We start from the raw sequence: 13890 nt of genomic DNA, 5'->3' as shown, positions 1-13890 counted from the left end.
AATTTAAAGTTTACAGCCATTTCTCTCTCCGTATTCGTTGGACATTGCTACATATCCTTCTGGCATTTAGAGTTCTAAAAGAGAAGTGAGTCTGATTCTTGTTTCTTTTGCTCAATTTCTCTTCTCACTGGAAACTTATTTATTTAATATTTTGTCATTAACTTTGGACCTCAGAAACTTCACCAGAAGTAGTGAAAACATGCTGGCCTTATACTCAGGGGCTATTTTTGATCTAAAGGTTCAAGCTTTTCTGTGTATCTGAGGGAAACTTTCTTTTACTGGTAGGAAAATTCTGCTCCTCCACCCCCCTTTTCTCTCTCTTTCTGGAACTCTTTTTTAAAAAAATGTATTTATTGTCTAAAGTTTTACATATGTCTCCTCCCCCCCCCCCAACCCCCCACCAAGCCATTCCCACCCTGGGAAAGCCCCCACCGCCCCAGTGTCTAGTGTCCATTGGTTATGCTAATATGGATAATGGGCTTCTCAATTGATCATTGGTATCTCTTAATTTCCATCTGTTTGGTTTCATCAGTTGGAATAGTCAAGTTCTTTATTAGTCTGATTCTAAAGGAACACTCAACTTGGTTATTCAAATCACGAATATTGTTTTCAACATCTGTTCCATGTTTTTGCCCTTCTCTTAGAGATATTCATATTTTTATTTTTAAGAACTCTTCTTTTCAACACCCGCCCCTTCATAGCTGTCTGCCCCTGCTACAAGGAAGATGGCAATGTTCTGTGAATAATGGATGCAGGTCTCAAAATGCATTTAGTCTCACCTGCTTTATATGGGTCAGAAACTCCTCAAAGAATTTCTGCATCTACTGATGCAAAACTTACCTGACTTCCAGTTCCTATATTATCCTTATTTTCATATGTCTTCTGTCATTGCCTGGCATGTTGCAATTGGATTTTGTAAATCCACCATTTATCATGGGTTTGCAGCATGAGTTGCAAAGGACAGTCCCACAATCCACCAATTTGTAATTACATGGGAATCTGGTTTTTAATCTGACCAACACAGAAGACCTACCTTTACAAACAGCTGTCTGAACTCTGGCACTCCATTTTCCAGAGGTGGTACATCGCAATTCTTCTCTGACTCCAGCTAAAATGTATCCTTCGTGGCAACTTAGCTGACAAACTGTCCCAGGTTTGGCTGGCTGCCTGCCGCAGCTGGGGGGGGACACGATGACACCTTTGGGCGTCTGAAAGGTGGCGCACTGGCGCTCTACGGTGCGGAATAAGGAAATGAGAGAATGTTCTTTGCGTTCTCACAAATTGCAAATGCCACACATTCTCTTTACCCAACAAAAGTACTGACAACGCTGGTCAGGCCAATGTCTTTCAGTACTTATAACAGTAGGTATGGCATTGTTACTGCACTGAATCTTTGTTTAATAGTACATTTTATTCCTCTGTATCAGAGCGATCATCTCTTCTCGGTAGGATAACATCAGTTTTTCTGAGCCTGCACAGTGAGGTTCGACTGTAAATGAATCCCCTAGTAAGTCCAATGTCCCTCCTGGTCATGCCCTCCCTAATGATCACACAAGAATCGAGTACTAGATTATACTAGAATAAAGGTGTAAATCAATTTTGGATGACCTGGCATATTTATAGCATCTAGTTTTCCCATCTTAGGTCCTGGCACATCTTAATTTTTTCCATACATGTAGTTCTTCTTCTCCCTTTTTTGGAAAGTTGTATATTTCATTACATACCTGCTAATGCTCCTAGGTAACTGTATCTGACACATAGTAAGGTTTCACTAAATAGTAGTTATCAACATCTCATCATATTATCATAACTGTTGTTATTTGTATCTACAGTGTATAAGAAGCAGAAAACTGAACAAGCTACTGAATTTTTTCATTCAGGACCCAACTGCAGTAGCGAGATATCAGAGCTCTTAGTGAAGGACAAGGCAGAATATAGGATGAATTTTATGGTCCCTCTTAAGATTCATTGGTTCATAATTCAGTCCTCTCATCAACAAGGTAAAAGTAAATTGTGTTTATCAAAGTGATGGAATTGTATAGCATTTCCTTAAAAAAAAAACACATCAAAATTGGCCCCATTTTTTTAAAAAAAGGATTTAAAGCTGTAAACTTCAGTGACTCGGAAAATTAGAAGGCTTTTCACCAGTGGAGGGGAATAAAACAACATTTATTTATATGCCTATATCTCTGTGCGTCTGTATATATGGTTTTGTATTTATAGTCCTTATGAGTCATTTTTTAGTTCTAGGTCTTCACAGAAAACGGGAATTAGAGAGCAAGAAAAACGAATCACGGAAGGTGCCATACCTTCCAGACACTTACCCACACAGCGCGGTTCTAAACTATCCCACTGGGCGTTCCCTTGACAGGTCAGCTTAGCGCTTCCTTCTAGTCTGTACCCTTCATTGCAGGTAACCAAACACGTTGTCTTGTAGGACATTTCCCCCGTGGAACAGCTCAGGCGGCCATGTCTGGGTTGGCGGAGACGAGGGCATGTTCTTACTATATAAAATGAAAACTATTAGATCACATGTTACTGAATAAGGACAAAAATGATCATTATAAGTTTAATAACGCTGACACACTGCAAGCAAGAAAAGGCTCTTTTCTTAAAATGGCAAAGAGTAAAACATACCATTATTTTTTGAGTTAGTGCTAGACAATTAATAGCCTGTGTTTTACCAAATGCATTGCCCAAGCAATCTCACTGTGTTCAGCCATCTACCCATAGATAGGAAACTTAAGCTGTCTCTAAGGAGTCTGGTCCTAAATCGGGGGTGGGGAACCTTTTTTCTGCCAAGGGCCATTTGGATATTTATAACATCATTTGCAGGCCACACTAAATTATCAACTTAAAAATAAGCCTGCTCTATTTGGTCAGACATTTAGTTAACTCACCCCTAATGCCTTGGCAGGGCCAGACCAAATGATTTCGAGGGCCCAGCATTCCCCACCCCTAACCTAAATGGATGATGATGCCTATAGCCAGGGGGTGCTTGACAAAGGCCTTGGCTGTGATTTTCCAGGCTGTATTCCAACAAAAGGAAGCGGGCAGAGATTCCAGGTTGATGAGCAACTCGATTCTCAGATCTCATGGGCATGTCCTGGGTCTTTTAATGATCCCAGGATCTGCAAAGCAGCTCAACCCTTGCAATCTTAAATTCCAGTACTCTATCCTCTGATGACAACTCTTGTCCTTTTAGCATTTTCACTCCTTTTCCCCAGACATTTACTGTAAATCCTAGTTCATGACGCTGATCTTGATGTAGGCATTAACATTGATTTGTTTTTTGCTACTCTGGCGAAAAATGTTACTTTCCCACCCCAGAAGCATTCTTACTAGTTTATTCAGCATAATAATATTCACAACTAGAAGACAATTCCCCACCTCCATCACAAGAAATGACAGTCAATGAAAGAAAAGCTAAAGTTGTGTGGAACTTCTAGACAAGTTTTTTTAATGGGGACTGTTTCAATTGAGAGAGTACTTTTTTGCATTCCCCCTCCTTCTCCTTTTTTGTCTTAAAATACAGACACGAGGGATAGTTCTCCAGCATATTATAGTATAAGTATAGGCATGTGACTCCCTGTCATACACAGAGATATGAGGAGGGAAAGAGAGTGGATTCCTGTTGAATATGTCAAAGGGTGGGTGCATTTAATCATTTTAATAGTTTACAGATATAATCCTACGGCATCAGGAATTGTACAAAAACCAAAAACAACTCCTACAAAGGAACAAAGTTCAGTTTGCTCTCAGATAGCACTACTGCAATACAAAAGGCCAGAAGGTGACATAGCAAATTCTAGACATTTTTGAACAAAATCATTTGGACTCAATTTTATTGGGACTTTGGGTAAAATGTATTTTTTTCTTTCTTTTACTTTTCTGCATTTTCCAATTTTTAAATATCAAACACATATTTATGATGAAAGCTTAATTTTAAAATAATAGGGAAGAAAGCTGGGGCAAATATTCAGTGTATATTCAACCAAAGTCATTTTTTAAATAAAATATATCGTGAAGTAACCCATTCAAATGATATTAGTCAACAGAGAATAAATACTGGGTGCATTAAATGTATGTTTAGGATTGATTACTCCTTAGAGAAAATTCAAGAATTAGAGGAAAGGGGAAGCCATAAAGCCTAGCTTTTCAGTCCCTGGGATGGTTTGAAAAAAGTCAATTATCAATGACAACAAAACAGAAATCTTTTGCCTTCCACACTGGATTTTTATTAAGTGTGTCCATCACATAAGTAGAATTTTTGTTAAATGTGTATATGAAGGTTATTTTGCCTTCCACATTCTGACTTTCATTGAATGTGTCCATCATGTGTAGCATAATGCCAGGTGCTAGGAGGGATTAAAAGATGAATAAGATAAATTCCTGCCCAGCTGGTGTGGCTCAGTGGTTGAGCATTGGCCCATGAACCAGGGGGGGTGATCAATTCCTGGTCAGGGTACATGCCTAGGTTGTGGGCTTGATCCCCAGTAGGGAGCATTCAGGAGGCATCATTGATCTCTCTCTCTCTCTCTCTCTCTCTCTCTCTCTCTCTCTCCCCCCCCCCTTCCTCTCTGAAATCAATAAAAAATAAAAAAATAAGATAAATTCCTATGATCATGATACATAAAATCTGAAAAAAATATATTAAACAACTGCTTTTAGAGTCAATATACTGCTTAAATCACTCTGGCTTTCCAAGCAGAGACAAGATGAATTTACAACATCTCTCAAGAGTACTGAGAGTAAATTACATTTGGTGTTTCATACACATGCAAATTATATTGCTCCTCATATGTTGTTTTTAATAAGTTTTCATTGTTCCTTAGGGAAAACAAAGGATTCAATAATTCATATTTAGTCTTCAACATTTTATACTCCTTGTCAATCAAGAATGGCCATTTATTATCATTTTTAATAGGAACATGCTTATTTGTTTCAATTTTTTTTTATTTCAACAGCTGAAAAACTCTACAAATGTTTCTTGACTTACATTCATGTTAAAGCAATCCTTAAATATAGACTTTTTAGAAAACAGCAATAGAGTCTTTTAGAGAATAGTCTACTATGTAGTAGACATGTAAGATTTTGCTCTGGTTCTCATTTAAAAGATAATTCGATTTTCCCCAGACACACACTTTCTGTCAATCTCAAATTGTGACAGTATCCATACTAACAATAAAATAAATCTGATGTTAAGTGTAGGATTCTCATTGTTGTTTGAACCCTTTTCTCAGAAAAAAATACCTCCATAAAATTTGATGTACTGTGAGGTTGTGGTATAACTAGTTATTATTGAGAAGTCACAAAGGAATCCTTACAGGTTGGTAATGAAATGCATAATTCAGATAAAATTGAAAAAGAGTATAAGTCCTTATGAAGGACTTATAAGAGGAATAAGAATCAGTATCTAACACTATAAAATATTAATGATGTAACATTACATGTGTAAAAGGCTTTATATTTTACACTGGTCTTTCATTTTAGCCTCAATATTATAAACCTTTTTAAGAAAAAAAGAGACTAACATTATTCTCTGTCCTTATAATTAGATTTAAATTAGGTGTGTAAAATATTACTCTCTCCATACTACCCAGCCTGAAAAGAAGTGAATGGCCACACAATGGCCGCTTTTCATTTAATTCCAGATGCCCCAACTATAAGGCACACCATAATTTTGAGCCACTAATAAAGAAATGATCATATCTATAAACAATGCCACTATAAGATGCATCTCAGTTTTAGAGATATTTAAATATGGGGGAAAAGTGTTTTAGAATTAATGAAATATGCTTTTTCATAGAACAATAAGTAATTAAATCCCCTAATGATGAGCCAGAGGAAGAGTCTGAATAGGGAATATCTCCATTCAGGACAACTTTTTACACTGGAAAGTTAGGTAGATGTCTTTGGGAGTGAAATTGAAGGGATCTTAAGAAGATCCACGGTCCTATAGTATATCTCCTTCTTTGATTAACGTTCTTTTATTTAATAATAGGATACCAACTCAAATAATATAAAAGAGAACAAGCCTTTTAAAAAATGCAAATGCATAATAGGAAGTGACACAAGCAGATCATCAAGGTGCCTATTTATCAATGTACTTATCAATATGTGTATTTTTTCAAGTGTTCAATCATTCACCAGAGGTATAAGCAAGAATTGAAGGGGAAAAGGTATATTCTGTGCTCACAATGAACTCTGTCTAGCTGAAGTGAGAGAGTGCTAAGTAATAAAAGTAAGTGTGGTGGTCTGTATTGTAACAAGTTGGCTCAGCTGAGAAACACCTTGTCATAATCCCCTCATGTGGACCAGGTAAGGGTTGGTCAAAAGAACTTTCACTAGATTTGGGAGGTGGGAGGAAGAGTACCCATTGTATCTAGACTCAATGATAGACAAATGCAGACATGTCCTGTGGGTCCCAGCTTGTCTTTGCTCGTTTCCACCCCACATCCCGATTGCTGACCCTGTTAGCCAAAGGTGGCGCCAAGTTCGTGGCTGATCATCAGGGTGTGGCTACACAGAGGCAAAGCTTCTTAGACTCCCCGACACATTTCTCCCTTGTGTTCCATTTCAGCAGCTGGATGGCTTGGATTCCCATACTGGACTGGCAGTTAACTTCTCTGATACTCCAACTTCTCTTCTGGAACTTCCATTTTCCAGCTCCTTCCAAAATTGTGTGAGGTCTGGTTCCTAAATCAGTTCCTTATCCCCCAATGTGCATGGTGTATTTCCTGTGCTTTCCTGCCTGACCCTGACACACAGAGCACAAGGGCTAGAACGAGTGGAGGACAGGCCTGTGGATGCACATGCAGAGGTTAAATGTCACCCCTCTAAGCCGGGGAGGAGGTTGGCAACGGGGAGGGTTTCTACATAGGAACCAAGAGCAAAGGCAGGATGATTGAACAAAGCTGTGGGAACAAAGGGATGGCTTCCTGAGAGGGCGTGGCCATGTCTTCTGGATGCTAGGGTAGGTGTGGATTGTGGGGGATAAAGAGAAAAGGCCCGTCCTTATCCTAAGGGGGTTGTCCACCTGCTTTTCTCACTCTCTTTGGAAGGCCAGTAAGTGGAAAGTTAAAATGTAATGTAATGTTTTCCACCCTCTACAATGAGGTCTTTGGGAGAAGGGGTAGAGATTTTAACTGTTGACTTTACAGGAACTGTTGACTTTACAGGAATATTTCTTTTAAATTTACATGCCATTTTTTCCCCAATTACAGTTTGCATTCAATATTATGTTGCAATAGTATTGGGTATATAGCATAGTGGTTAGACAATCACATACTTTACAAAATATTCCCCCTGATATTTCCAGTCCCTACCTGGTACCACACATAGTTATTGTGATATTATTGACTAAGAGGTTTTTTATGATTAACTTTTTCAGTAATGGGATGTGACTTTTTACCATTAGAAATCATGTGACTGAAATGTCTTCACACATAAAAAGCAGCTTGTCTGAGTTTAGAGATCTAGAGTCTACTGTTTTTGTCTTCTAATATTTGAAATGGCTAGTAAGGGGCAAAAAGTAAGGGGCAAAAGTTTCTATTTTTCTAGGGCATTCAGAAATTTCACTAAGATTATTTTCAGACATGGATCTGTTTTTAAGGTTTTCTTTCTGGCACACAGCAAGTGATTTTAAACTGAACATCAAAGATTTTTAATTGTGTGTATTTTCAAGATTTCTGACTAGGGATATATTATGTAATCTTCTGTTAGGGTTTCTCCTCCACTCCATTCTCTTTCTGGATTCCTAATACAAGAAGAGTCTATTTCCTGTGACTATTCTCATGTCTCTTTAGACTTTCATGTATTTATTTTAATCTTTGAAATTTTGCCCTATTTTCAGAATTTCATGAGTTGATTTTCTAACTTATTAATTTGACTCTTAACTATGTCCATTCATTGTGTCAGCAATCTGTTTGTTTCCTAAGAAATATTTTTGCGTTCAGATTACTCCCATTTCTCGGAATTTTGGTCTTATTTTAGTAATGTAACTGCCTTTGAATCTCAGAGATTCTATGTTTTCCCCCTTCTTTCAGGTCTCCTTTGTTCAATTTTCTGATTCTCTTCATTTTTTCCTTGTCTTTTCGTAGATGTAAATGAGAATCTGGACTGGGACCTGACTTAGGCAAATTCACATTTATAGATGGGTTCATATCAGTAGCTGATAAAAATAAACAGAGGAGGTCTCCTGGGGTTCACATATGACCTTGTGGTGGTGGGCTTCCCTTCTGGGTGCTGGAGCCAAGAGAAGACCAGAAGACAGAACTCCTTACCCTAATCCAGTGAGCTGAGCGATGGGGGGGCAGGGGGGCCTGGGAGCAGTCAAATCCTCAGCAAAGTGTATTGCCAAAGGATGCCAAGGGGATGGGGATAGGTTGCCAGATTCAGAAAACAACAAAATGCCACAAACAATTTAGAATATCTAGCTAAATGTGAATTTCACAAAAATCAACAAATAATTTTTAGTATAAGTAGATCCCAAATTTGGTATTAGAGTTATACTAAAAAAAATTATTTGTTGTTTATCTAAATTTCCCATTTAACTGGGGGTCCTGTATTTCATCTGGCAGCCCTAGATAGGGGGTGAATACTGTCTTTAGCAGCTTCATGGGCAAGGATTCTCAAGTCCTTCACCTTGTTCCCCTCTTACCTTTCCTTTGATCGCTTTCTCTTCCAACCCTACTGGTGAAACCTTAGGAAGCTGCCCGTGCAACAGTTGTAAGAAGTAGGGAAGTTGATCACAGAGATGGCAAGATTGGAAGTGAACTTGAGTACCATTCTGTTTGTTGTTTCCTTGTATTTAATGTGGGATCCTTGGGTTCTACCCGAGTTACTGTCCCCTTTTCTATGGGCCCGACTGCTCTTTGAGATTTCCCTTTAGCAAATTCCCACTTTCTCTAGCACGCTGCTATTCCAAGTGCAGGTTAGAGATGGGTAAGTTAGCTAATTGCTCCTACTGCAGGCTATTGGTGTGGTTCCCTAAGTCCCGCGATCACAGCAGGCATCAAAATCCCCTCTGATCATCCCAAAACTTCCCCTGGCACCCAGTCTTGGCTGCTTAAAATCCGAGGTTTAGGGTAACCTGTCCATTTCCTTCCCAGGCAGGCCCTTCCTTTGGTTGTTCACAGAAGAATTATAAAGGGCATGATTCATAATGATGTGGTCAATTGAACTTAGTAGTTCTAACTTCAAACTTCCTATAATTTTTTTTCTTCCTGTGGTCTGTGGTCTATGAAATTAAAAGAAACAAAGAACTTACTGGTCCATTAGAGTTTAAGTCAGGAACTCAAGCAAGACAATCAATAAACAGTGTGAATGGGCAATGTGCATACCTTTGCAGGAGCTCTCTGAACCGGACCACAAACCATTGGGTTGACACAAGAGGATGCTGCTTCCCACGAGGTCAAATCCAGGGTGACATCGGACCCCACAGGCTGCATTGAAGTGGTTGTGGCAAGTGTTTTGGATAAAGTAACCGTTTTCTGGAGGCTTCAGGGCAGGGCAGTGCACAACTAATGTTTATAAAAGTAAAATGAAAAAGCAAAGTTAGCCTTTGTCTATGAAGCATCCACTACCCCCCACTTTTGGGGGACAAATTTAGGGTGACGTCGGACCCCACACACTTCTTTGGTTTAAGTTTGTAGATACGGCTAATTTACCCACAGAATTCCCACTTGCATTTGAATTTCTAAGTGAGTACTGTATCTGGAAGAACCCATATATCTCATTTCCATTGGGATTTTACTCCCACTTAAAATTTAAAAACAAATTAAATATTATTTGGTATGCTTTAAACATTTTTATTTTGATGTATATTTGGATATAAAATTTTCTAGTTATTAGCCTTCCTATGCCATTAGTTATTTTCTTTCTTAATTAAGGTAGCATGAAATAAAAACCAGATAAGGCCAGCAAAGGGGTGTCTGCTTCAAATCTCAAGAGTCACAGTTTCTTGTACATGTTATAGGCTAATTAAATGTTTTTAGTTTTTGATATGAATAACACTGAGACACTTACTCTACTTATAAAAATACTTTCTTTAAATGAATTTAACTATCACCCAACTTGTTTGTTACTCAAATTTGTTGTTAAAAAATTTTGGCTTTTTTCTTTAGATTCATTTGAGATCTTTTCCAAGTGGGTAAATCTTTCTGTTTTCATAGTTATATTACTCCTGGCTCAGATCTCCTTTCTCTGGAGTAAGAAATGGGTATGTTCAGTGATAAGAAATGCTACTTAATAAGAGCAAAGACTCCCCCCACCCGATATGATTCGAGAAAGAAACACTAAAGATCGTTTTTAAATGAATTGGATGAAAATACCAGCATCCCGAGAGACCCGCTTTTCTATTTCCTGTTTGCCCAGCGGGGCAGGCTTACCCTCGCAGGTCTGGCCGGATGCCCGGTAGCCCTCCTTGCAGACGCAGTCCTCAGGGGACGTACTTCCCGGTGGAGAGGTGTGATTTTCATCAGGACACGGAAGGCAAGTGCTGATACCCCCTGGCACACCTTCTGGTTTGAATGTCCCTGGCGGGCAAGCTGTGGGCAGGCCAGAGAAGTCCGTTTTATGTGGTGCATCAATTGATAATTAGCAACATTTTTGAGACTAATTAGAGAGGAAAAACCAAACAACAGCTTTTCATAGTAAAAATCATATAATTCAAGAAAGGACAGTTGCTATGTTTGTTTTGTTTTTTAAAGAATGATGGAGTTTGTTATTTGCAGGTTATGAAGTGGCCTCTTCTGTTCCACAATTAGGTACAATTACAACACAGCACAGCATGACATGTCTGAGCTTTTTTGTGGGAAAACTCCAAATAGCAATGCATATAAAGGGACTAAAAGAAACGAATGCCACTGGATGCATAAAACATCATCATAATAGGTATGCTCCATATTCCATCTCTGCCTCCGCTAACCTGTGTAGATTCATCTTCCCCACTGCACCCCCAGCACCCTTTCCCAGCAGATATGCAAAAAGCACTAAGCCCATACTTTCTGTTCTGGGCCCTTGACAAAGGACAGGAGAAAGTGAAGGGCTTGAGGAAGATAATTCAACTGATGGGAAATAGGCCCTTTGAAGAAACAAGAGTTAGAACCTTGTTTTCCCCAGGCTGAAGAAAAAAAAGAAAAAACATTAAAAGCAGGATCTAACTGACCTTGCTTCATAGCCTCCCTTTGCACTGACAACATGGCTTTGAATTTGTCACTTACTCTCTCTGGAGTTACACATCTATAAAATAACTCAAAGTTAAGAATTCAAAAATGAAGAAATTGTGGAATAAAGGGACTGGCAGTGCTCAGTTAAGTCAATTAAATGTAGCTCAGTCAAGTATGCATTTGATTCTTTAAAAACAATAGCAACTAAGTACTGTGCACCAATATGATGACATCTTATGTAAACTCAGTTAATCCTCACAGTTTTATAAGTAATATTAATAATTACAATGTTATTACCGAATGCATTAATTTAACTGTTTTATGACAATTTTAAAGATGAGAAAATGAAAGCTTAAAGAGATGTGAAGACTTGACTAATATTACTCAATTAGTAAGTGACAGAGCTAGAATTTTTGTTTAGGCCATAACATTGATTTACTGGTGAGTTTTTTTTTTTTAAATTAAATCTTTATTGTTCAGATTATTACATTTGTTCCTCTTTTTTTCCCCCCCATAACTCCCCTCCTCCCAGTTCCCGCCCCACCCTCCGCCCTCACTCCCCACCCACTGTCCTCATCCATAGGTGCAAGATTTTTGTCCAGTCTCTTCCCGCATCTCCCACACCCCTTTCCCCCCCAAGAATAGTCAGTCCATTCCCTTTCTATGTCCCTGATTCTATTATGATCACCAGATTATTTATTCACTTGATTCTTAGATTCACTTGTTGATAGATGCATGTTTGTTGTTCATAATTTGTATCTTTACCTTTTTCTTCCTCTTCCTCTTCTTAAAGGATACCTTTCAGCATTTCATATAATCCTGGTTTGGTGGTGATGAACTCCTTTAGCTTTTCCTTATCTGTGAAGCTCTTTATCTGACCTTCAGTTCTGAATGATAGCTTTGCTGGATAAAGTAATCTTGGTTGTAGGTTCTTGGTATTCATCACTTTGAATATTTCTTGCCACTCCCTTCTGGCCTGCAAAGTTTCTGTTGAGAAATCAGCTGACAGTCGTATGGGTATTCCCTTGTAGGTAACTGAGTTTCTTTCTCTTGCTGTTTTTAAGATTCTCTCTTTATCTTTTGCTCTTGGCATTTTAATGATGATGTGTCTTGGTGTGGTCCTCTTTGGATTCCTTTTGTTTGGGGTTCTCCGCGCTTCTTGGACCTGTAAGTCCATTTCTTTCACCAGGTGGGGGAAGTTTTCTGTCATTATTTCTTCAAATAGGTTTTCAATATCTTGCTCTCTCTCATCTTCTGGCACCCCTATAATTCTGATGTTGGTACGCTTGAAGCTGTCCCAGAGGCTCCTTATACTATCCTCGCATTTTTGGATTCTTTTTTTATTTTGCTTTTCCGGTTGGGTGTTTTTTGCTTCCTCGCATTTCAAATCATTGACTTGATTCTTGCCCTCCTCTGGTCTGCTGTCGGGAGTCTGTATAATATTCGTTATTTCAGTCCGTGTATGCTTAATTTCTAGTTGGTTCCCCAATATAACATCGAGGGTCTCATTAGTTTTCTTGTAGATCTCATTAAGTTTATCGGCGGCTTCTAAACAGTTCTTGAGAGACCTTAAAAGTGTGGTTCTGAACTCTATATCTTCCATTGACAATTTTGTCCTGTTTCTTTGTCTCCGCATTTTGTTATGCTTCCTTGGTGCACCCCCTAGTGGTCTTTGTGCGCAGTCTTATAGTTAAATCTTGATTGTTGTAGCTAATTCCAGGGAGGGTTTGACCTCCAGGCCAAGTGGCTATGAGAATCAGCTGTGTCAGCAGTGAGAGAACTTCTGTCCTCTAGGGAGGTGCTAATCTAGCCTTTGCCTGAGGCTATCCGGCAAATGCCTGTGTGCAGGGCTTGGGCGGGGCGGGTCGAACAGGATCAATAGGGTGGGCCGGAGAGAGCAGTTATGGCGACTCTCAGTCCTGTCCCCAGGGGCTCTGCCTCTCTGAGTCCCAGCACCCGCTGCAAAGCTCAGAGAGAAAGCTGCACTCGCTCTGACTGAAGCCAGACAGTCCCGCTTCTCCCGTTTGAGTCTGGGTCCCTAAAGACTCGCCCGGATCTGGAGCTCAGAGTCTGCGACTCCCTCCCGATTGAAAACGCCAACCGCGCCCTCCGCTGCCAGCCCGCTCCGCGCACTCCACACCTCAGAATTTGACTTCAGCACTGTGCCTCCTCTGAGTGTCCGTATGCGTTTCTCTTTCCTCCTAGTTGTAGGACTTCCACTCAGCCAGCGTTCCTGTGGTTCTCTGATTTACTGGTGAGTTTTTATGACAAAAATTCAAAATTACATGTATCTTGCTCTTAATTAGCAAGTCAAATATTTTTAAATGGTAGCATAGTCCCTCTTTCTATTGCTATTTGTTTAAGGCCTATTTCCAGGTAATAAGCTTTGACTTATTTATTTTTTTAAAGAATTCATTTTTTTAAGGTTTACAATAAAATTGAAATAAAGGTTGCAGTCGCAATTTAAAGAAAATATTTATGCAGCATTTATTATGTCCCAAGGACTATTCTACATATTTTAAATATTATCCTTTTAATCTCCTTAAGGACCTATGAAGCAAATAGTATTATTAATCTCAATTTATAGATGAGAAAAGTAAGGTACCAAGAGGTTAAATCACTGCCAAAGTTACACACTGAGTAAGTGGAAGAATTGGGATTTGAATCCAGATTATCTGAATCCAAAGGCCATGTTTTGTTTTGTTTTGTTTTTGGTAAT

General features: G+C 39.0%; 1 protein-coding gene across 2 annotated transcripts in view; it reads right to left on the bottom strand.

Moving 5' to 3' along the window:
• SVEP1 (sushi, von Willebrand factor type A, EGF and pentraxin domain containing 1) overlaps positions 1–13890 on the bottom strand; it is a 148638-nt gene that overhangs the window by 89455 nt on the left and 45293 nt on the right. For both annotated transcript variants that reach the window (XR_004971183.1, XM_036330047.1), the window contains exons 4-7: positions 10392–10550; positions 9345–9524; positions 2325–2504; positions 1034–1231 (exon numbers count right to left, since the gene is read on the bottom strand). Coding sequence is in view for 1 of the 2 variants with exons in the window: in XM_036330047.1 (XP_036185940.1) it covers positions 1034–1231; positions 2325–2504; positions 9345–9524; positions 10392–10550 (717 nt within the window). In the remaining variant the exon portion in view is untranslated. The remainder of the gene's footprint in view (positions 1–1033; positions 1232–2324; positions 2505–9344; positions 9525–10391; positions 10551–13890) is intronic.

This window comes from Myotis myotis, unplaced genomic scaffold, assembly GCF_014108235.1.
Source record: "Myotis myotis isolate mMyoMyo1 unplaced genomic scaffold, mMyoMyo1.p scaffold_m19_p_12, whole genome shotgun sequence".
NCBI classification, from domain to species: Eukaryota; Metazoa; Chordata; class Mammalia; order Chiroptera; family Vespertilionidae; genus Myotis; species Myotis myotis.
This window is presented reverse-complemented; position numbering and strand designations above follow the sequence as displayed.